We start from the raw sequence: 23,197 nt of genomic DNA on the forward strand, positions 1-23,197 counted from the left end.
TTTTGCATCAGATACGGTATGGCCCCAATGTTGTTACACTCTGCATGTACACCTACTGTAACTGTGTGTATGACTCCATCCACTCAGTGCGCGTGTGTGTGTGTGTATGTATGTATACATATACACACACACACACACACACACACACACACACACACACACACACACACACACACACAGTGGGGCAAAAAGTATTTAGTCAGCCACCAATTGTGCAAGTTCTCCCACTTAAAAAGATGAGAGAGGCCTGTAATTTTCATCATAGGTACACTTCAACTATGACAGAAAAAACAAGAAAAAAAAAATACAGAAAATCACATTGTAGGATTTTTAATGAATTTATTTGCAAATTATGGTGGAAAATAAGTATTTGGTCAATAACAAACATTTCTCAATACTTTATATACCCTTTGTTGGCAATGACAGAGGTCAAACATTTTCTGTAAGTCTTCACAAGGTTTTCACACACTGTTGCTGGTATTTTGGCCCATTCCTCCATGCAGATCTCCTCTAGAGCAGTGATGTTTTGGGGCTGTTGCTGAGCAACACAAACGTTCAACTCCCTCCAAAGATTTTCTATGTGGTTGCGATCTGGAGACTGGCTAGGCCACTCCAGGACCTTGAAATGCTTCTTACGAAGCCACTCCTTCGTTGCCCGGGTGGTGTGTTTGGGATCATTGTCATGCTGAAAGATCCAGCCACATTTCATCTTCAATGCCCTTGCTGATAGAAGGAGGTTTTTTACTCAAAATCTCACAATACATGGCCTGATCAGTCGTCCTGGTCCCTTTGCAGAAAAACAGCCCCAAAGCATGATTTTTCCACCCCCATGCTTCACAGTAGGTATGGTGGTGTTTGGATGCAACTCAGCATTCTTTGTCCTCCAAACACGACGAGTTGAGTGACCAAATACTTATTTTCCACCATAATTTGAAAATAAATTAATTACAAATACTACAATGTGATTTTCTGGATTTTTTTCTTCAAATTTTGTCTGTCATAGTTGAAGTGTACCTATGATGAAAATTACAGGCCTCTCTCATCTTTTTAAGTGGGAGAACTTGCACAATTGGTGGCTGACTAAATACTTTTTTGCCCCACTGTATGTATGTATGTATGTATGTATGTATGTATGTATGTATGTATGTATGTATGTATGTATGTATGTATGTATGTATGTATGTATGTATGTATGTATGTATGTATGTATGTATATATATAAAAATAAATAAACAAACAAATATGTGTGTGCGCATCCGATATTGCACATGTTTGTGTGTCCAGTGTGTGTACTGGGATGCAAAGCAGCCTTCTGGCTTGGTAATTAGGCGGGCAGTTTTCCCACTGAGACTAATCATGGTGGTAATCTCTTTAAAGGAGAGGGTAATCCAGTCTAGTAAACCTTATTTACTTTTTACAGGGTATTACACACACAGTCACACACACGCCAAGGGAACGTTGACAAGACATGTCACAACACACACACAGGGAACTGTACGTAGAGATGGAAAGGGAGTGTGTGTGTTAGTGGACTCACCTGTGTGTAGAGACAGGTGTCTGGACAGGGTCTGCTGTCTGCCAAACACCTTGCCACAGACAGGACAGGGGTAGAGCTGCTGACTGCTCAGTATCCCCTGGGATATCCCGTTCCCCCCCGGCTCTCCGGTGTCCTTCTCTGGGTCTGGAAACACACAGACAGAGTACAGTCACCGTCACAGTTTACCATATTTTACTCACAACTTTCTCATAACCTGCACCGGGAGGCGACCTGAAAGTCCATATTGTAGGAAAGCATTCAGCAACTGAAATGGAATGGAGTCCAACCTTGTTTTATATTACTCCAACTCCACTCCAACCCTCAGCCTTGTTCCATATTACTCCAACCCTCAACCTTGTTCCATATTACTCCAATTCTACTCCAACCCTCAACCGTGTTCCATATTACTCCAACCCTCAGCCTCGTTCCAAATTACTCCAACTCCCAACCTCGTTCCAAATTACTCCAACCCCCAACCTCGTTCCAAATTACTCCAACCCTCAACCTCGTTCCAAATTACTCCAACCCTCAACCTCGTTCCATATTACTCCAATTCCACTCCAACCCTCAGCCTTGTTCCATATTACTCCAACCCTCAACCTTGTTCCATATTACTCCAACCCTCAACCTTGTTCCAAATTACTCCAATTCCACTCAAACCCTCAGCCTGGTTCCATATTACTCCAACCCTCAACCTCGTTCCAAATCACTCCAACCCTGAACCTCGTTCCAAATTACTCCAACCCTGAACCTCGTTCCAAATCACTCCAACCCTGAACCTCGTTCCAAATTACTCCAACCCTGAACCTCGTTCCAAATTACTCCAACCCTCAACCTCGTTCCAAATTACTCCAACCCTCAACCTCGTTCCAAATTACTCCAACCCTCAACCTCGCTCCAAATTACTACAACCCTCAACCTCGCTCCAAATTACTCCAACCCTCAACCTCGCTCCAAATTACTCCAACCCTCAACCTCGCTCCAAATTACTCCAACCCTCAACCTCGCTCCAAATTACTCCAACCCTCAACCGTGTTCCATATTACTCCAATTCCACTCCAAACCTCAACCTCGTTCCAAATTACTCCAACCCTCAACCTCATTCCAAATTACTCCAACCCTCAACCTCGTTCCAAATTACTCCAACCCTCAACCTCGTTCCAAATTACTCCAACCCTCAACCTCGTTCCAAATTACTCCAACCCTCAACCTCGTTCCAAATTACTCCAACCCTCAACCGTGTTCCATATTACTCCAATTCCACTCCAACCCTCAACCTCGTTCCAAATTACTCCAACCCTCAACCTCGTTCCAAATTACTCCAACCCTCAACCTCGTTACAAATTACTCCAACCCTCAACCTCGTTCCAAATTACTCCAACCCTCAACCTCGTTCCAAATTACTCCAACCCCCAACCTCGTTCCAAATTACTCCAACCCTCAACCTCGTTCCAAATTACTCCAACCCTCAACCTCGTTCCAAATTACTCCAACCCTCAACCTCGTTCCAAATTACTCCAACCCTCAACCTTGTTCCAAATTACTCCAACCCTCAACCTCGTTCCAAATTACTCCAACCCTCAACCTCGTTCCAAATGACTCCAACCCCCAACCTTGTTCCAAATGACTCCAACCCTCAACCTCGCTCCAAATTACTCCAACCCTCAACCTCGTTCCAAATTACTCCAACCATCAACCTCGTTCCAAATTACTCCAACCCTCAACCTCGTTCCATATTACGCCAATTCCACTCCAACCCTCAACCTTGCTCCATATTACTCCAACCCTCAACTTTGCTCCATATTACTCTAATCTTTCTCATACCAACACTATAGCCTTCTCAAGTTCTCATCTCCATGATAATCAGACTATACCACAGTGTGCCCCTTGATATTCTCTCTCTCTGTGTGTGCTCCATCACCCATCAGTCCTAAGCCCTCTAGTGTGTGGTTGTCCATGCTAATCAGACTATATAGTAATACACAACCACCCAGGGATACAGCAGGGATGGAGAGAGAGAGAGTGAGAAAGCATAATAGAGAGGGAGAAGAGGAGAGAGAGAGAGAAGAGAAGAGAGGGAGGCACGGAGGTGTGGGGAAAGCGTGAGAGAGGAAGAGAAAGCGAGAGAAAAGGGAGAACATGACAAGAAGAGATATAGAATTAACCTTCTGATGAAGGCACAGCTCTCAATTAGGATTCCATGCCACTCCTCCTCTCTCTTTATCCCCCTCTCCTCCATCAGGTAAATAAATAAATAAATGGACAGGGAGGGCTTCCGTCATTGACACAATGCAGCTAGTCTCAAATGGACGCCTGGCACCACACTACCTAGGATCATATTGTTCTCAGTGACAGGTTAAGGGGAGAGTGGACTGACTATACCGTACTCCACACAGGATGGTCTTTCACATAGGGACATTTAATATGGAACACAGGAAATCAGCCCTTTAAGTCCACTATTTACCCGGCGTTAGCTTATAAATAATAGTCAAATGGTAAGTACAGAAATGACTGTACCCACAGTAACCAGGGGGGCGGGGCTTAGCAAAGGGTCAAAGGTGTTGCATTCTTTTGAAGTAGAGAATCAAAAAAAGAACCATTGTTATTGTCATCTAGCATGAATCTACTGTTAAACCACAGAAAAAATATCTTCTTGACTGTTTTCAGTCTGACTTGCGGGTACAGGCATCTTGACGTTAACTGCGGAAGACAAAAAAAGGGCTAGTTATTGGAGTCACCCTCCGTCACTAAATTCATTTGTTTTAACGAAGGCTGTCATAAAAGATGCAAGCTGGTGGTTTGATGGGGGTGGGGGGAGCGGCTAGGAGGCTCCATTCTCTGTTATTTTGGGGGAGATTTAATGGTGGAGGCATTAAAGAATAGATGTACTGGCCTTGGAGAAAGACAGAGGGGGAGATGGAGAAGTCTCAAGGTCGTCTAGCTAGAGTTGTATGCTGCTGACAGGTCTGGACTTCTCTCTCTCTCTGAAAAAAGAGAAGGAGAGAGACCAGAGGGAGGGATACTAAAAGACAATTCCATCTTTATCTGTCTGGACATGTGCTGGTTGGAATAGAGCAGAGAGCCTACTGTGTCTGTAGCTACCTGAAGTGAAGTGTGGGAATCTCTCAGTGAATGAGCACTACACACCATTATAAAACCCCCACGTCAATGCACACCCTCATCCACACAAAACTAAACTAAACACAAGCCTGTGCCCTGATGGTATTCTACAATATTTCAGTCAAGTGGCTATACAGTAATAACACAACTAGTAATATATTCCTTAGTTGTAATCCTTCTGCAGGGACTGAGTCACTCCTCATAAGGGCCCCTGGACCTGCCATACTCTGTGACTCACAACCTGACATACCAGTGGGAGTGTGTGGGTGGGTGGGTGTGTGTATATATATGTATGTGTCCCTGCATGTGAGTTGGCAGAGTAGAGGGGAGGGTGTGGGTGTGTGTGTATGACTTATTAGTACACTTTTCAGTATGACCCACATGAGGACTTGACCCCTTGAATCAGTGGCTGCAGAGTGGTGATGCTCTGAGCTCTATCAAAGATTCACCAAACCCCTTGTCTGTTAAGTCTCACCGACAGGCTTCACCATGGTGATATGCCCCCCCCCGCACGCCGGTCTTGGATTGGCTTCTCCCTTACTCTTCCTCCTTCTACCTCCGTTTGTGTGGCTTAGTACTGAATGGGCACAGAGATCCTTAAGGGACTTGTATCTCATCTCCTCAGACCACATAATCACATTAGCTGTCCTGAGGGGTTGAGAGGCTGGGCGAGGCAGGGTCGGGTGGGGGTCATCCAGGGTGACTGGAGCCCATGGACAGGGTCTAGGGGCCATCCTGGGGCCACAGTGGCCAAGCAACCCCAGCCAAAGCTCTGATAATCGGGCAATTAGAGGACCGGAGTGGGCCTTGAAGTGGTTAATGGTTTAATTAGTGTTATTAGAGCTGGAGAACGAGGGAGAGGGGAGGGAGGGAGGGACGGACGGACGCACGGCCTCCGAAAGGCTGGCTGGAGCTTGACCTGGGACAGGGGGAGAGGAAGGACAGCCGCCACCATCACGACACACACACACACTTGCTGTAAACAGCCACAATTACCGCCACACAGAGATGGTCACATTTTCAATGTGGAAATGTATGGGCAAAGTGGTACAATGCACCAGTCATTATGAAATCCAACCATGCAACTGTTTGAATTGTCATAAAGTGGTGTTTCAGTAATACAGGGATTCTCAGAGTAACTGCCTGGATAATGAGTGGTGCTGGGGTGATACTGGGAAACTGGGTTAATGGGAGCACTGGGGAGGGTCACTACCCTTAGCACAGAACACAGCTATGTGACTGACTGCACCCCTAGGAGAGAGACAGAGGGAGAGAGAGGGAGGGGATAGAGGGAGCAGGAAAAGAGAAAAGTGCAATCCAAAAGCAGAGAAAAGATGGTTGAAGGAGACAAGAGAAAGAACTGGGCATCGGGAAGAGACAGGGAGAGGGAGAGAGAGAGAAAAGATGAGAGCGATAAAAGAGAGAGAAAGAGTGAAGACACGGCTCTGCACGTTGCACCCTGGGAAGGGAGACCGTCGGTTGGGCGAATTAACTATCAGGACACCCTTGACACGTAGAAGCCAATCAGATTTTAATTAACTGGTGGATGGTGATGGAGGGAGAGACGGGTGAGGCTGGCACAGGCTAATTACCCTCTGTATCTCTGCCTGCCTGCCACAGGCACCATAGGGACAGCCACAGAGCATTCCCATTCCAGGGCCAGGGGAGGGGACAGAAGTGCTGTCCAGGGCAGGGAGCCCCAAGGCTGGGTAGATGTGTGAGTGAGACGGGAGGTGGAGGAATGGAGGAAGAGGGGTGGAGGAAGAGAGGGTTGGCCAGAGTTGAGGCCTCATGGCTGGGTAGATGTGTGAGAGAGCGAGGAAAGGCCTGGGGAGGTGGAGATGTGGCTGAGGAGGGTGGGAGGTTACTGTAATTAGCTGTGAGGGCCAACATTCTGACTGCATGTCTACATTATGAGTGTCTGTCTGGAGTGTGTGTGTGTGTGTGTCTTTCTGAGTGTGTGGCTCACTATAGTAGTCTGCCCACTGAATTTCATCTGTCTGTCTGACAGTAATGATATGTGTGAGTGTGTCTCTCACCGTGGAGGGCTGTCCTAGCAGAGGAGCTGGCCTCTGCGGGGGAGGAGGACTTGGAGCGCTGGCTGAAGGGGGATTGTCTGAAACGCTCGTCCAGGAAGGGGCTAGGAGTGGACACACAACCACAGTCAGAGCAGTATCATGCTATAACAGCTCCATAACTAAAACAAATGCTTACGCTAAAATATGATAGCAATATGCAATCAATATGCAAATTATTTTTTAAATAAAGTTGCAGAGCTCCAGGCCTCCCAATCTCAATTAAACCATAAGCCATATACCAAAACAGACTAACTGTAGAAATAGCAGCTAAGCGGAAAAGAAGCCAACAAGGTGAAAATCTGTCGAGCCACTTAACCTGGACAGATTTTGCTCCAAGGGCGCCGTAGTCCTATGGCTGACACTGTAAAACAACACCTTTCACTGCACCTATCCAGTGTATGTGACAAAACAACATATTTTTGTTGTTGTTGTCTTACCTGCTTATGCCCACCATGTTGCTGTCTTTGTGGTCGTTGGCTTTGCTGACTTTTTCTGCAACACAAAAAACATCACAATATCAAAGAGGGTCATTAACAACAATGACAAATCATGATGGAACCACGAAGCAGTTATTCAGGACATATTGATTATTCAACGTGACATTTCCCTAACCATTTAGCTGAAAAATCAATCCCAGATTGTAGCGTATAGTAACATTGTGGTCAAAGTAACATGCTGTATAAAAACCCAGGGAAGTTGCATGTTTGTCCTGTTGCCTTGGTATATACTGTTTTAAGTGGTCAAAGTCAAAGAGATCATATTCAATTACTAGAGGGGCTGTGTCATAAACCCTCAAAGTTCCAGAATGGTATAAAAATGGCAGCCATTGTGGCCAGGGAGAAATCCAAACCAGTCTAATTGGAATTAATGGTAGTAAGAGTCATAGGTGACACATTTCCTGATTTCACTTATGTAGAAAAATAAAAGGCATGTGATTATTTTTTTTAACCTGAAATAATCTCATATAATTATAAAGTTTGTACAGGTTTTAGACTGTATAAATAGCCTATGAAATATATGTAAACGGACCATTAATGTCTCTCAGTTTGTTTTCTTGGAAAGATGTGAGTGTTTATAATATGATACAATATCAGTACTTGTTGCATTTACAACTTGTCTAAATCCTATCAACTGATTTCAGCCAGTGGCTGTGGATTGACTGCATTGTTAGTATGGAATGTTGGCATATTGGTTTGAAAAATTAGACATTTTAAAAGACTTATTGGAATCATTCCACTTAAATCATTCCACTTGGCTAACAAACATACTGTGCAGACAATCTTCAAAATGATTGTTTTACACAATATCTCATCACGGCACACTGGTTGACCAACTCCCTGACCAAAATGGCTGACCTTTTATGCTGTCATAAGAACTTTCATGTCCATTCTAGTATTCAAATTCCTAATTCTATGGTCAGAGTAATAAAACCCAGGGAAGGTGTATGGTTGTCCCTTGGCTTCAGCAGCCTACTAGTGATGACCTCATTAAAGCAGCCTCTTGCTCCCTGGGTGGCACTGCTCTAGTCGCTGCCCCCCCAACCCCTCCTCGCCCCCACTCCCTAACCCCTCCCTCGCCCCCACTCCCTAACACCCCTCTCCGTCAAACGGTTCGCCAAGGACAGAGGTCTCTCCGCGTTGCCATGGTGATGCCACACGGGAGAAATCGGGGGGCTAGTGTGTGCAGCCAAGTGTGCTTGAGCCGACATGTTTGAAAAGGAGTCGAGGAAGAAAGAGAGAAGGAGGGATAGAGAAGGAGAAGGAGGGAGGGACGTGGGGGAAGACAGGCACTTTGTAGACACTGCTCCCCATGTGGGCTTGTGTGTGTCTGCGTGCATATCTGTGTGTGTGTACTTGCGTTCTCATCGTTGTGTGCATCTCTCTCGCTGGAGAGATTTTTTTTGCCACAATTTCCGAGGTGCTACTGTATAAGGCATTTAGGCGTAGCAATCAGAGCTGGGGGGATAGAGCTGGGGGGCATGGCCTGGGTCTTCTGTACCCCCCCCACCCCTGAAGTGTATGCAGGCTCCACTTCAGTGCTCTGCCATTAGGCAATACAAACAGCTGCAATTCAAACAGCCGCCTCAATGTCATGGTCACAGCCAAGCAGGGAAGAAGTGTGTATAAAACCTACAGAGCACATTACAGGTAATATATAGTGTCTCCTAACCGCAGAGCCTCCAGAGGATAGAAGAGAAACATATAGGTTTTATGGCTAAGTATCACACCACATTTCAAGGTTGACACTGAGCACTGAGGTACCAGAGAGAGGTGTGTGTGAATGTAGTCAGAGAGGTGTGTGAGGGTACGTGTGTGTGTACATGTGTGTGTATGTTTGAGATATTGTGTGTGTCGTTTGTGTGTTGTGTATCATAGAGAACATTACGCACCTGAGAGTTGGAAGAGGAGCTCGGAGGCCATTTTCACCGATATGTCCTGAGAGAAGAGGTCTTGCTTCTGGGGGCGGGACAACGCCTCAGGGAGGCTGACCATTGGCTCGCTCTTCTCACACGGCCCTAAAGTGCTGAAGGCCAGCAGGTGAGAAGAGGGCGGGGCTGGGCCGCTGGTCGGGTCCACCTCCATAGGCTCCGCCTTCACCATCACCTTCTGGTAGTGGGCGGCGTCCTTGTTGCTTTCTGGGGTAGGGGATTGGACGAGAGGGACAGGGTTGAATCTATGAGTTCCTGTGACAACTCCTATCTACACTGAGTACACCAAACATTAGGAACGCCTTCCTAATATTGAGTTGCACCCCCCTATCCCCTTAAAACAGCCCCAATTCATCAGGACATGGTGTCAAAAGCGTTCCACAGGGATGCTGACTCCAAAGCTTCCCACCGTTGAGTTAAGTTGGCTGGATGTTCTTTGGGTGGGGGACCATTCTTGATAAACACGGGAATAAGGCATCATGGCTTTAACCTGGGTAGTGAGGGAAGTAATTTGCCTTATAGTTTGAGAAAAGCCAGTTCTGTTTTATCCAAAAGGTTATAATATATTTATACTGTCTACAACTCCACTGGCTTTCCTCAAAGCTGACTAGTAAGTGGATTTGATTCCCGGTAATGGCCTAATCTCTGCATTTTACAGATGATGCATGGATGAGTCTCATTCACAAAATATAGATAGCAAAGTTCATTTATCATACAAACCCTACATAGACTTCATATTACCTCATGGATGTCCAAAGAGAAATAACCTTTAAAAAAAACTTGTTAATGCCTTTAACATACCCTGAGGACATTCTGTACATTTAATCAGACAAGATCTCTCATTCCATTCGTACTTCAATCTCCATCCATCAGGAGCACTCTAAACTCCGGACTGTCCTCACTTAACCTCCTCAAAATAATACGAGCCTGAATCCAAATGAAAATGGTTGGAATTCCCAAAATGTTTAATAAAGCCATAACATCCATTCAACCCCTAAAGCACTCCGTTCCTGAGTGGATATTGTCTAGTTATGTTATTATGTAGGGCTAGAGGGCATCACCAGATCACACACTGGCTCAGGGAGCTAGGCAGCCGGCACAGGTTCACTGGTGTGTGTGTGTGTTATATATACAGTTGAAGTCGTAAGTTTACATACACCTTAGCCAAATACATTTAAACTCAGTTTTTCACAATTCCTGACATTTAATTCTAGTAAAAATGCCCTGTCTGGGGTCAGTTAGGATCACCACTTTATTTTAAGAATATGAAATGTCAGAATAATAGTAGAGAGAATGATCATTGTGATCATTGTCCATTTGGAAGATCCATTTGCGACCAACCTTTTTCTTCCTGACTGATGTCTTGAGATGTTGCTTCAATATATCCACATCATTTTTGTTCCTCATGATGCCATCTATTTTGTGAAGTGCACCAGTCCCTCCTGCAGCAAAGCACCCCCACAACATGATGCTGCCACCCCCGTGCTTCACGGTTGGGATGGTGTTCTTCGGCTTGCAAGCCTACCCCTTTTCCATCCAAACATAACGATAGTCATTATGCCCAAACAGTTCTATTTTTATTTCATCAGACCAGAGGACATTTCTCCAAAAAGTATGATCTTTGTCCCCATGTGCAGTTGCAAAACCGTAGTCTTGCTATTTTATGGCAGTTTTGGAGCAGTGGCTTCTTCCTTGCTGAGCAGCCCTTCAGGTTATGACGATACAGGGCTCATTTTACTGTGGAGATAGATACTTTTGAACCCACAAGGTCCTTTACTGTTGTTCTGGGATTGATTTGTACTTTTCGCACCAAAGTGCGTTCATTTCTAGGAGACAGAACGCGTCTCCTTCCTGAGCGGTATGACGACTGTTTGGTCCCATGGTGTTTATACTTGCGTGCTATTGTTTGTACAGATGAACATGGTACCTTCAGGTGTTTAGAAATTTCTCCCAAGGATGAACTGGACTTGTGGAGGTCTACAAACTTTTTGTTGAGGTCTTGGTTGATTTCTTTACCTTTTCCCATGATGTCAAGCAAAGAGGCACTGAGTTTGAAGGTAGGCCTTGAAATACATCCACAGGTACACCTCCAATTGACTCAATTTTCCAAGCTGTTTAAAGGCACAGTCAACTTAGTGTATGTAAAGTTCTGACCCACTGGAATTGTGATACAGTGAATTATAAGTGAAATAATCTGTCTGTAAACAATTGATGGAAAAATGACTTGAGTCATGCACAAAGTAGATGTCCTAACCGACTTGCCAAAACTATAGTTTGTTAACAAGAAATTTGTGGAGTGGTTGAAAAACGGGATCAAATCAAATTTTATTTGTCACATACACATGGTTAGCAGATGTTAATGCAAGTGTAGTGAAATGCTTGTGCTTCTAGTTCCGACAATGCAGTAATAACCAACGAGTAATCTAGCTAACAATTCACAAAACTACTACCTTATACACAAGTGTAAAGGGATAAAGAATATGTACATAAAGATATATGAATGAGTGATGGTACAGAGCGGCATAGGCAAGATGCAGTAGATGGTATCGAGTACAGTATATACATATGAGATGAGTATGTAAACAAAGTGGCAGTTTAAAGTGGCTAGTGATACATGTATTACATAAAGATGCAGTAGATGATATAGAGTACAGTATATACGTATACATATGAGATAAATAATGTAGGGTATGTAAACATTATATTAAGTAGCATTGTTTAAAGTGGCTAGTGATATATTTTACATCAATTCCCATCAATTCCCATTATTTAAAGTGGCTGGAGTTGAGTCAGTGTGTCGGCAGCAGCCACTCAATGTTAGTGGTGGCTGTTTAACAGTCTGATGGCCTTGAGATAGAAGCTGTTTTTCAGTCTCTCGGTCCCAGCTTTGATGCACCTGTACTGACCTCGCCTTCTGGACGATAGCGGGGTGAACAGGCAGTGGCTCGGGTGGTTGTTGTCCTTGATGATCTTTATGGCCTTCCTGTGACATCGGGTGGTGTAGGTGTCCTGGAGGGCAGGTAGTTTGCCCCCGGTGATGCTTTGTGCAGACCTCACTACCCTCTGGAGAGCCTTACGGTTGTGGGCGGAGCAGTTGCCGTACCAGGCGGTGATACAGCCCGACAGGATGCTCTCGATTGTGCATCTGTAGAAGTTTGTGAGTGCTTTTGGTGACAAGCCAAATTTCTTCAGCCTCCTGAGGTTGAAGAGGCGCTGCTGCGCCTTCTTCACGATGCTGTCTGTGTGAGTGGACCAATTCAGTTTGTCTGTGATGTGTACGCCGAGGAACTTAAAACTTACTACCCTCTCCACTACTGTTCCATCGATGTGGATAGGGGGGTGTTCCCTCTGCTGTTTCCTGAAGTCCACAATCATCTCCTTAGTTTTGTTGACGTTGAGTGTGAGGTTATTTTCCTGACACCACACTCCGAGGGCCCTCACCACCTCCCTGTAGGCCGTCTCGTCGTTGTTGGTAATCAAGCCTACCACTGTTGTGTCGTCCGCAAACTTGATGATTGAGTTGGAGGAGTGCGTGGCCACGCAGTCGTGGGTGCACAGGGAGTACAGGAGAGGGCTCAGAACGTACCCTTGTGGGGCCCCAGTGTTGAGGATCAGCGGGGTGGAGATGTTGTTACCTACCCTCACCACCTGGGGGGCGGCCTGTCAGGAAGTCCAGTACCCAGTTGCACAGGGCGGGGTCGAGACCCAGGGTCTCGAGCTTGATGACGAGCTTGGAGGGTACTATGGTGTTAAATGCTGAGCTGTAGTCGATGAACAGCATTCTCACATAGGTATTCCTCTTGTCCAGATGGGTTAGGGCAGTGTGCAGTGTGGTTGAGATTGCATCGTCTGTGGACCTATTTGGGCGGTAAGCAAATTGGAGTGGGTCTAGGGTGTCAGGTAGGGTGGGGGTGATATGGTCCTTGACTAGTCTCTCAAAGCACTTCATGATGACGGAAGTGAGTGCTACGGGGCGGTAGTCGTTTAGCTCAGTTACCTTAGCTTTCTTGGGAACAGGAACAATGGTGGCCCTCTTGAAGCATGTGGGAACAGCAGACTAGGATAGGGATTGATTGAATATGTCCGTAAACACACCAGCCAGCTGGTCTGCGCATGCTCTGAGGGTGCGGCTGGGGATGCCGGCTGGGCCTGCAGCCTTGCGAGGGTTAACACGTTTAAATGTTTTACTCACCTTGGCTGCAGTGAAGGATAGTCCGCATGTTTTGGTCAGTGGCCCTGTATTGTCCTCAAAGCGGGCAAAAAAGTTATTTAGTCTGCCTGGGAGCAAGGCATCCTGGTCCGTGACTGGGCTGGTTTTCTTTTTATAATCCGTGATTGACTGTAGACCCTGCCACATACCTCTTGTGTCTGAGCCGTTGAATTGCGATTCTACTTTGTCTCTATACTGACGCTTAGCTTGTTTGATTGCCTTGCGGAGGGAATAGCTACACTGTTTGTATTCGGTCATGTTTCCGGTCACCTTGCCCTGATTAAAAGCAGTGGTTCGCGCTTTCAGTTTCACGCGAATGCTGCCATCAATCCACGGTTTCTGGTTTGGGAATGTTTTAATCGTTGCTATGGGAACAACATCTTCAACGCACGTTCTAATGAACTCTCTCACCGAATCAGCGTATTCGTCAATGTTGTTGTTTGACACAATACAAAACATATCCCAGTCCACGTGATGGAAGCAGTCTTGGAGCTTGGAATCAGATTGGTCGGACCAGCGTTGAACAGACCTCAGCGCGGGAGCTTCTTGTTTTAGCTTTTGTCTGTAGGCAGGGATCAACAAAATGGAGTCGTGGTCAGCTTTTCCGAAAGGAGGGCGGGGCAGGGCCTTATATGCATCGCGGAAGTTAGAATAGCAATGATCCAAGGATAGCGTATGGTGTGTGTGTGTGTGGCTCAGTGAAGCACACAAAACAGAAAATATGCTACCACCATTAAATATGAAACAGTACAACAGTAACCTCATCCCAGCCCTATGGGCATTTTGACGGGGGGGTGTTACGATGTTGTGAACTCAAATGCCTCCTTGAAAACCCTTTGCTTCAGCTGCCGTCAAACAAAATAACACTTCTGATTCAACAGCGGTTGTTGTCTTTTCATATCTAGATTCTTGTAAATCAGGGCATCTCTTAGTAGAAAAATCAGGGTTGAAATAAAACAACGTTGGTTAGAGAATCCCTAATGGAGGAAAAACCTTCCCGTAACCTCCCCATCGCTCTGGTTATCAGACAGTGTTCAAGAGGTTAGCCAAATAGCAGACGCTAAAAATAGTCCCGGTGGCCGGCAGTACACGGCATCAGGATCTCTGAGGTAACATATTTTGACTGTCTCGTCCAGGTTGTGTGTGTGTGTGTGTGTGTCTGTGTGGTGAGGAGCAGCAGGGAGCTCCAGCCATGCTGACACGGATGCTCATGGTGATTATGGATATATGAAATTGGGCCAGTAGCGAGGGGGGAAGAGGTGGGAGGGGGAGGTCAGGAGTACAGGAGAGAGATAGAAGGAAGGGGGAGGAGGAAGGGGTGAGAGGGTATGCTGAGGTCAGCAGTGTAGGAGAAAGAGAGCGATAGATGGAGAGAGGCAGGGAAGGGTGAGGAGGCAGCGAGGCAGTAGTAACCCAGTGATGACCCTGCCCTCTCTGTGACCTCTCCTCTCCTGGATGGCTGAGCCTGGGAGGGGCGAGGCTAGTCACCGTTGTCTGAACCCGACCTACAGTGTGTGTGTGTGGTGAGGTACAAGCCTGAGTGGTGCGTTTACATTCGGAGTTGAAAGTATGTGCGAGTAAGCCAGTGTGTGTGTGTGTGTGTGTGTGTGTGTGTGTGCATCAAATCACATTTTATTTGCCACATGCTTCGTAAACAACAGGTGTGGACCAACAGTGAAATGCTTACCCAGGTGCATGCTAGAGCACCAGTGTGTGTGTGTGTGTGTGTGTGTGTGTGTGTGCGTGCGGTCAGCCCAGTGTGCCTGTGTGTTTACATGATGTATGTGTGTGCGTCCATCTGAGTGCGTTCTCTTTCCGGACCCAGGTTTCGGGGGCGGTGGTAGCCTAGGCGACCCCATGTCACCCCCCGTCTGGAGACACAACTGACAACCATCGGCGACTAATCCCTTAATCAGGTGCCCAGAGCCTGGCAAGAGCAGAGCGGTCGTGGTGGAGGAGGGGGGTAGAGAGCACTGCGAGGCCGGGGTCAACCAAGGGACAGGCAGTCTCACGCACGCTCCCGTCTGTGGTTCACCACCCCTGCCATCATGGGCTGAGCGGACTGCTGAGCGCCACACACACACCGAGAGAGAGAGCTGGGATAAGCACACTTGCGTCACAGCTGAGATTCATTGAGCGGTCAGACGGTTACACACAAACATTTTGCCCACACACACACACACGCTCAGGAAGTAGATAGACACGCTCTCACAGTGAAAACACATCAAAGTAGGGGGGTCTAAGTGGTATTTTTTTGTGTGAAATTGCATGGCCTTCACTTACCTATCTAGCACAATAAAACACACACACTACACATGCCACTGTATGTCCAGGGCTATGACATGATGTTCTGGCGCCATAAAAAGATGAATCCTGTTCCTAAGTGTGTGTGTGTGTGTGTGTGTGTGTATTCATTTTATTTATTTTTATTTTACCTTTATTTAACCAGGTAGGCAAGTTGAGAACAAGTTCTCATTTACAATTGCGACCTGGCCAAGATAAAGTAAAGCAGTTCGACAGATACAACAACACATAGTTACACATGGAGTAAAACAAACATACAGTCAATAATACAGTATAAACAAGTCTATATACGATGTGAGCAAATGAGGTGAGAAGGGAGGTAAAGGCAAAAATGGCCATGGTGGCAAAGTAAATACAATATAGCAAGTAAAACACTGGAATGGTAGTTTTGCAATGGAAGAATGTGCAAAGTAGAAATAAAAATAATGGGGTGCAAAGGAGCAAAATAAATAAATAAATAAAAATTAAATACAGTTGGGAAAGAGGTAGTTGTTTGGGCTAAATTATAGGTGGGCTATGTACAGGTGCAGTAATCTGTGAGCTGCTCTGACAGTTGGTGCTTAAAGCTAGTGAGGGAGATAAGTGTTTCCAGTTTCAGAGATTTTTGTAGTTCGTTCCAGTCATTGGCAGCAGAGAACTGGAAGGTGTAGGAGCAGTGGAACACAACACCAGTTCACCTCTAACAGAAAGTAGAGGGGTTGTGACCTGATAACTCCCACTAACTCTGTACTGTTGTGTAGAATCTCTCACTTGCACAGCTCTGACTGATCATATACGGTGGTTGTATGGTACCATACACTGTCATGATCTCAATGTACACAGGCAGGCTATGTATGGTCTAATGCAGGGCTCTCCAACCCTGTTCCTGGAGAGATACCCTCCTGTAGGTTAACTCCAACCCTGTTCCGGGAGAGATAACCTCCTGGAGGTTAACTCCAACCCTGTTCCGGGAGAGATACCCTCCTGTAGGTTAACTCCAACCCTGTTCCGGGAGAGAGAACCTCCTGGAGGTTAACTCCAACCCTGTTCCGGGAGAGATACCCTCCTGTAGGTTAACTCCAACCCTGTTCCGGGAGAGATACCCTCCTGGAGGTTAACTCCAACCCTGTTCCGGGAGAGATACCCTCCTGTAGGTTAACTCCAACCCTGTTCCGGGAGAGAGAACCTCCTGGAGGTTAACTCCAACCCTGTTCCGGGAGAGATACCCTCCTGTAGGTTAACTCCAACCCTGTTCCGGGAGAGATACCCTCCTGGAGGTTAACTCCAACCCTGTTCCTGGAGGGCTATCGACCTGTAGGTTTTCCCTCCAACCCCAGTTGTAACTAACCTGATTGAGTTTATCAACCAGATATTTATTAGAATCAGGAGCGCTAGATTAGGGTTGGAGTGAAAACCTACAGGACGGTAGCTCTCCAGGAACAGGTTTGGAAAACCCTGGTCTAATGTCGATATCACGTTTACTTGACTCTGTCACATACCTTATTCGATCAATGTATGACACAGGTAGGCTATACATAGTCCAATGTATATAAGTTGACATTGTGTGGATTGTGTTTAGGCTACATGCTAATATATTCTCTGTATCTTTAGAGACAGCCATATGCTATCTAGTATACTGTAATCTTCTCTCTATATCAGGTTATATTAACACACTGTACATATCACATTTTATTGGACAAATACATGTCTGCTTTTACTTGACAATGCATTATTCGTTTTTGAGACCGAGTGAAAATGACTGCGCTGCTGTTTCGCTGTTCACCTTTGACCTTCGTTGTCTGCTCCAATCAGAACGTACAGCCAGTCGGACTGTGTGCGTGTACATAGGTGAGGAGAGGACTAGCAGTAAAGCCCTACAGCGAACAGCCAGACAGCCACACCATTACCGATTCAACACATGTAAAGCTACCGTATCATACTGCGAGGTATACCTTTGATGCATCGACAGAGGGGGGATACAGAGATGAGCTGGGAGAGACACATGGATGCCGTCAGGGAGGATGAGAGGAAAGGATAAAAAATTTAAAAAGGAGAGTGCCAGGGAGAGGAACACCCTGAGGGTGAGAGAGAAGGAAGAAAGATGAGTGAGCGAGAGAAGGAGACGGATAAGAGGAGGAGTCATAAGATGACATCCTCCCTCCTCATCCCCTTGCTCTCCCTCTCTGGTCGACCTGCTCAGAAAGGGGTGAAGAGTTCAGCTGCTTCAAAGGGATGCAGTGGTGGAAGACAACATGTCAGCTGGGGAGCGAAACAGCAGCAGCAGACAGAGACTGATCTTAGACCAGTTACCTCTTATTCAGCCAGAAGCGGGAGGGGTGATACTGCTGCTACATCTGTTCTCAGATCGGCTGGTACTGTAGCGTTCAATAATTCAGTACAATGATGATGCAACACTTGCACTGAGACTAACGGAGAGTGGTGTGTTTGTTAGAGGGGGAGGGTGGGGGGGTGGGGGGGTTCAAAGACCCAATAGTCCCCTAAGGGGAAGAGTGCCTAAAGATATCAGTGCCACTGTAAGACTAGATCTACCAGGGAGGGAGGAAATGAAGGAGAGAGGGAGGGAGGAGGGCACAGAGAGGGCAACAGCCAGGGCACTGAGGCAGAGTGGAACAGGCTTAGCATGAGGATACAGCAGTGCAGTGGTGATGAAATGAAACGGCAGGGTCATGTCCTCCCTCCCACCACTTGGGCTACATTAACATGTATTCCTGCACTTCATAAATCCAATCAATTATTGTTATGCAGTACGTGTGGACAATTGATTGTCAGTGTACGGTTTAAACTATACTGAACAAAAATATAAACGGAACATGCAACAATTTCAACGATTTTTACTGAGTTACAGTTCATTTAAGGAAATCAGTCCACTGAAAAAAATTAATTAGGTCCTAATCAATGGATTTCACATGACTGGGCAGGGGCACAGCCATGGGTCGGCCTGGAAGCGTATAGGCCCACCCACTTGGGAGCCAGGCTCATTGACTGGGGAGCCAGGCAAAGCCTATCAGAATTAGTTTTTCACCACAAAAGGGTTTTATTACAGACAGAAACACTTCTCAGTTGCACCAGCTGTCCGGGTGGCTGGTCGCACCTGCGTAATGGTCATAATGTTTAATCAGCTTCTTGATATGCCACCTGTCAGGTGGATGGATTATCTTGGCAAAGGAGAAATACTCACTAACAGGGATGTAAACCAATTTGTGCACAACATTTGAGAGAAATAAGCTTTTTCTGCATATGGAACATTTCTGGAATGTTTTATTTCAGCGCATGAAACCAGCATTATACATGTTGGGTTTATATTTTTGTTCAGTATACACACACACACACACACACACACACACGAAGTCGGAAGTTTACATACACTTAGGTTGGAGTCATTAAAACTCGTTTTTCAACCTCTCCACAAATTTCTTGTTAACAAACTATAGTTTTGGCATGTCGGTTAGGACATCTACAGTCGTGGCCAAAAGTCTTGAGAATGATACAAATTGTAATTTTCACAAAATCTGCTGCCTCAGTGTCTTTAGATATTTTTGTCAGATGTTACTATGGAATACTGAAGTATAATTACAAGCATTTCATAAGTGTCAAAGGCTTTTATTGACAATCACATGAAGTTGATGCAAAGAATCAATATTTGCAGTGTTGACCCTTCTTTTTCAAGACTTCTGCAACCTGCCCTGGCATGCTGTCAATTAACTTCTGGGCCACATCCTGACTGATGGCAGCCCATTCTTGCATAATCAATGCTTGGAGTTTGTTAGAATTTGTGGGTTTTTCTTTGTCCACCCGCCTCTTGAGGATTGGCCACAAGTTCTCAATGGGATTAAGGTCTGGGGAGTTTCCTGGCCATGGACAAAAAATATTAATGTTTTGTTCCCTGAGCCACTTAGTTATCACTTTTGCCTTATGGCAAGGTGCTCCATCATGCTGGAAAAGGCATTGTTTGTCACCAAACTGTTCCTGGATGGTTGGGAGAAGTTGCTCTCAAGAGGATGTGTTGGTACCATTCTTTATTCATGGCTGTGTTCTTAGACAAAATGGTGAGTGAGCCCACTCCCTTGGCTGAGAAGCAACCCCACACATGAATGGTCTCCGGATGCTTTACTGTTGGCATAACACAGGACTGATGGTAGCACTCACCTTGTCTTCTCCGGACAAACTTTTTTCCGGATGCCCCAAACAGTCGGAAAGGGGATTCACCAGAGAAAATTACTTTACCCCAGTCCTCAGCAGTCCAGTCCCTGTACCTTTTGGAGAATATCAGTCTGTCCCTGATGTTTTTCCTGGAGACAAGTGGCTTCTTTGCTGCCCTTCTTGACAACAGACCATCCTCCAAAAGTCTTTGCTTCACTGTGCGTGCAGATGCACTCACACCTGCCTGCTGCCATTCCTGATCAAGCTCTGTACTGGTGGTGCCTCGATCCCACAGCTAAATCAACTTTAGGAGACGATCCTGTTGCTTCCTGAACTTTTTTGGGCTCCCTGAAGCCTTCTTCACAACAATTGAACCACTCTCCTTGATGTTCTTGATGATCCGATAAATGGCTGATTTAGGTGCAATCTTACTGGCAGCAATATAGTTGCCTGTGAAGCCCTTTTTGTGCAAAGCAATGATGACGGCACGCATTTCCTTGCATGTAACCATGGTTGACAGAGGAAGAACAATGATTCCAAGCACCACCCTCCTTTTGAAGCTTCCAGTCTGTTATTCGAACTCAATCAGCGTGACAGAGTGATCTCCACCCTTGTCCTCGTCAACACTCACACCCATGTTAACGAGAGAATCACTGACATGATGTCAGCTGGTCCTTTTATGGCAGGGCTGAAATGCAGTGGAAGTGTTTTTGGGGGATTCAGTTCATTTGCATGGCAAAGACGAACTTTGCAATTAATTGCAATTCATCTGATCATAACATTCTGGAGTATATGCAAATTGCCATCATACAAACTGATGCAGCAGACTTTGTGAAAATTTAGATTTGTGTCATTCTCAAAACTTTTGGCCACGACTGTACTTTGTGCTTGACACAAGTCATTTTTCCAACAATTGTTTAGACAGATTATTTCACTTATAATTCACTGTATCACAATTCCAGTGTGTCAGAAGTTTACATAAACTAAGTTGACTGTGCCTTTAAAACCTCTTTGGGCTAGGGGGCAGTATTTTCACGTCCGGATGAAAGGTGTGCCCAAAGTAAACTGCCTGCTACTCAGGCCCGGAAGCTAGGATATGCATATTATTAGTAGATTTGGATAGAAAATACTCTGAAGTTACTAAAACTGTTTGAATAATGTCTGAGTATAACAGAACTGATTTGGCAGGCGAAACCCAGAGCACAATCCATTCAGGGAAAACATTTTTTGAGCTCAATCTGTTTTCCATTAGTTTTCTATGGCAATCCCTTTTTAATAGAAATATGCTTGCAGTTCCTATGGCTTCCACTAGTCAACAGTCCTTAGAAATTGGTTGATGTTTTTCCTTTGAGATATGAAGAAGTAGCCCTGTTATTTCCATGTGTCACTCCAGGTGCACTCTAATGTTTTGGTGCGCGCGACCTGGAACGTGCTTCACTTTGTTTTTGTCCGGTATTGAGCACAGTATTTCCAGTCTTAAATTGTATCAATTTTTTACGTTTTAGGATACATAAATTTGGATTCAGAACGTTGTTTGAAATGTTTGGACCAAGTTTACTGGTAACTTATTAGATACTTTGTAGGCATGTTGGGCGAGTTGGAACCGGTGTTATTCTGAATCAAACGTGCCAAATAAATTGACATTTTGGGGATATAAAGAAGCAATTTCTCAAAAAAAAATACAATTTGTGACGTTTATGGGACATTTTGCCAACAGAAGATCTTCAAAGGTAAGGCATGAATTATATCGTTATTTCTGACTTTTGTGTAGCACCTGCCTGGTTGAAATCTGATTTTCATGTGTTGGTATGCTGGGCGCTGTCCTCAGATAATTGCATGGTCTGCTTTCACCGTAAAGCCTTTTTGAAATCTGAAACTGCGGCTGGATCAACAAGAAGTGAATCTTTAAACCGATGTATAACACTTGTATGCTTTATGAATTCTTATTATGAGTATTTCTGTTTTTGAATTTGGCGCACTGCAATTTCACTGGGTGCTGTCAACTCGATCCTGCTAAAGGGATTGGCTCGCGAAGGGATCCATAAGAAGTTAAACAGCTTGGAAAATTCAAAAAAAATTATGTAATGGCTTTAGAAGCTTCTGATAGGCTAATTGACATCATTTGAGTCAATTGGAGGTAAACCTGTGGATGTATTTCAAGGCCTACCTTCAAACTCAGTGCCTCTTTTGACATCATGGGAAAATCAAAAGAAACCAGCAAAGAATTCAGAAAAAAGACCTCCACAAGTCTGGTTCATCCTTGGGATCAATTTCCAAACACCTGAAGGTACCACGTTCATCTGTACAAACAATAGCACGCAAGTATAAACACGAATGGGACCACGCAGCCGTCATACCGCTCAGGAAGGAGACGCGTTCTGTCTCCTAGAGATGAATGTACTTTGGTGCGAAAAGTGCAAATCAATCCCAGAACAACAGCAAAGGACCTTGTGAAGATGCTGGAGGAAACGGGTACTAAAGTATCTATATCCACAGTAAAACGAGTCCTATATCGACATAACCGGAAAGGCCGCTCAGCAAGGAAGAAGCCACTGCTCCAAAACCGCCACAAAAATGCCAGACTACGGTGTGCAACTGCACATGGGGACAAAGATTGTACTTTTTGGACAAATGTCCACTGGTCTGATGAAACAAAAATAGAACTGTTTGGTCATAATGACCATCGTTATGTTTGGAGGAAAAAGGGGGAGGAAGAACACCATCCCAACCATGAAGCACTGGGGTGGCAGCATCATCTTGTGGGGGTGCTTTGCTGCAGGTGGGACTGGTGCACTTCACAAAATAGAGGTCATCATGAGGAACAAAAATTATGTGGATATATTGAAGCAACATCTCAAGACATCAGTCAGGAAGAAAAAGGTTGGTCGCAAATGGGTCTTCCAAATGGACAACGACCCCAAGCATACTTCCAAAGTTGTGGCAAAATGGCTTAAGGACAACAAAGTCAAGGTATTGGAATGGCCATCACAAGGCCCTGAAGTCAATCCTATAGAAAATTTGTGGGCAGAACTGAAAAAGCGTGTGCGAGCAAGGAGGTCTACAAACCTGACTCAGTTACACCAGTTCTGTCAGGAGGAATGGGCCAAAATTCACCCAACTTATTATGGGAAGCTTGTGGAAGGCTACCTGACACGTTTTGACCCATGATCAACAATTTAAAGGCAATGCTACCAAATACTAATTGAGTGTATTTAAACTTCTGACCCACTGGGAATGTGATGAAAGAAATAAAAGCTGAAATTAATCATTCTCTCTACTATTATTCTGACATTTCACATTCTAAAAATAAAGTGGTGATCCTAACTGACCTAAAACAGGGAATTTTTACTAGGATTAAATGTCAGGAATTGTGAAAAACT

The 23,197-nt window shown here is 45.2% G+C and overlaps 1 protein-coding gene across 3 annotated transcripts in view; it reads right to left on the reverse strand.

The window, feature by feature from the left end:
* The window catches only part of LOC112261279 (zinc finger protein 827-like), a 104,350-nt gene that overhangs the window by 25,976 nt on the left and 55,177 nt on the right, over positions 1-23,197 (reverse strand). For all 3 annotated transcript variants that reach the window (XM_042329662.1, XM_042329661.1, XM_042329663.1), the window contains exons 6-9: positions 9,125-9,370; positions 7,173-7,227; positions 6,697-6,797; positions 1,538-1,681 (exon numbers count right to left, since the gene is read on the reverse strand). In XM_042329662.1, coding sequence (XP_042185596.1) covers positions 1,538-1,681; positions 6,697-6,797; positions 7,173-7,227; positions 9,125-9,370 — 546 coding nt within the window. The remainder of the gene's footprint in view (positions 1-1,537; positions 1,682-6,696; positions 6,798-7,172; positions 7,228-9,124; positions 9,371-23,197) is intronic.

The sequence above is a fragment of the Oncorhynchus tshawytscha genome, linkage group LG11 (assembly GCF_018296145.1).
Source record: "Oncorhynchus tshawytscha isolate Ot180627B linkage group LG11, Otsh_v2.0, whole genome shotgun sequence".
NCBI lineage: Eukaryota > Metazoa > Chordata > Actinopteri > Salmoniformes > Salmonidae > Oncorhynchus > Oncorhynchus tshawytscha.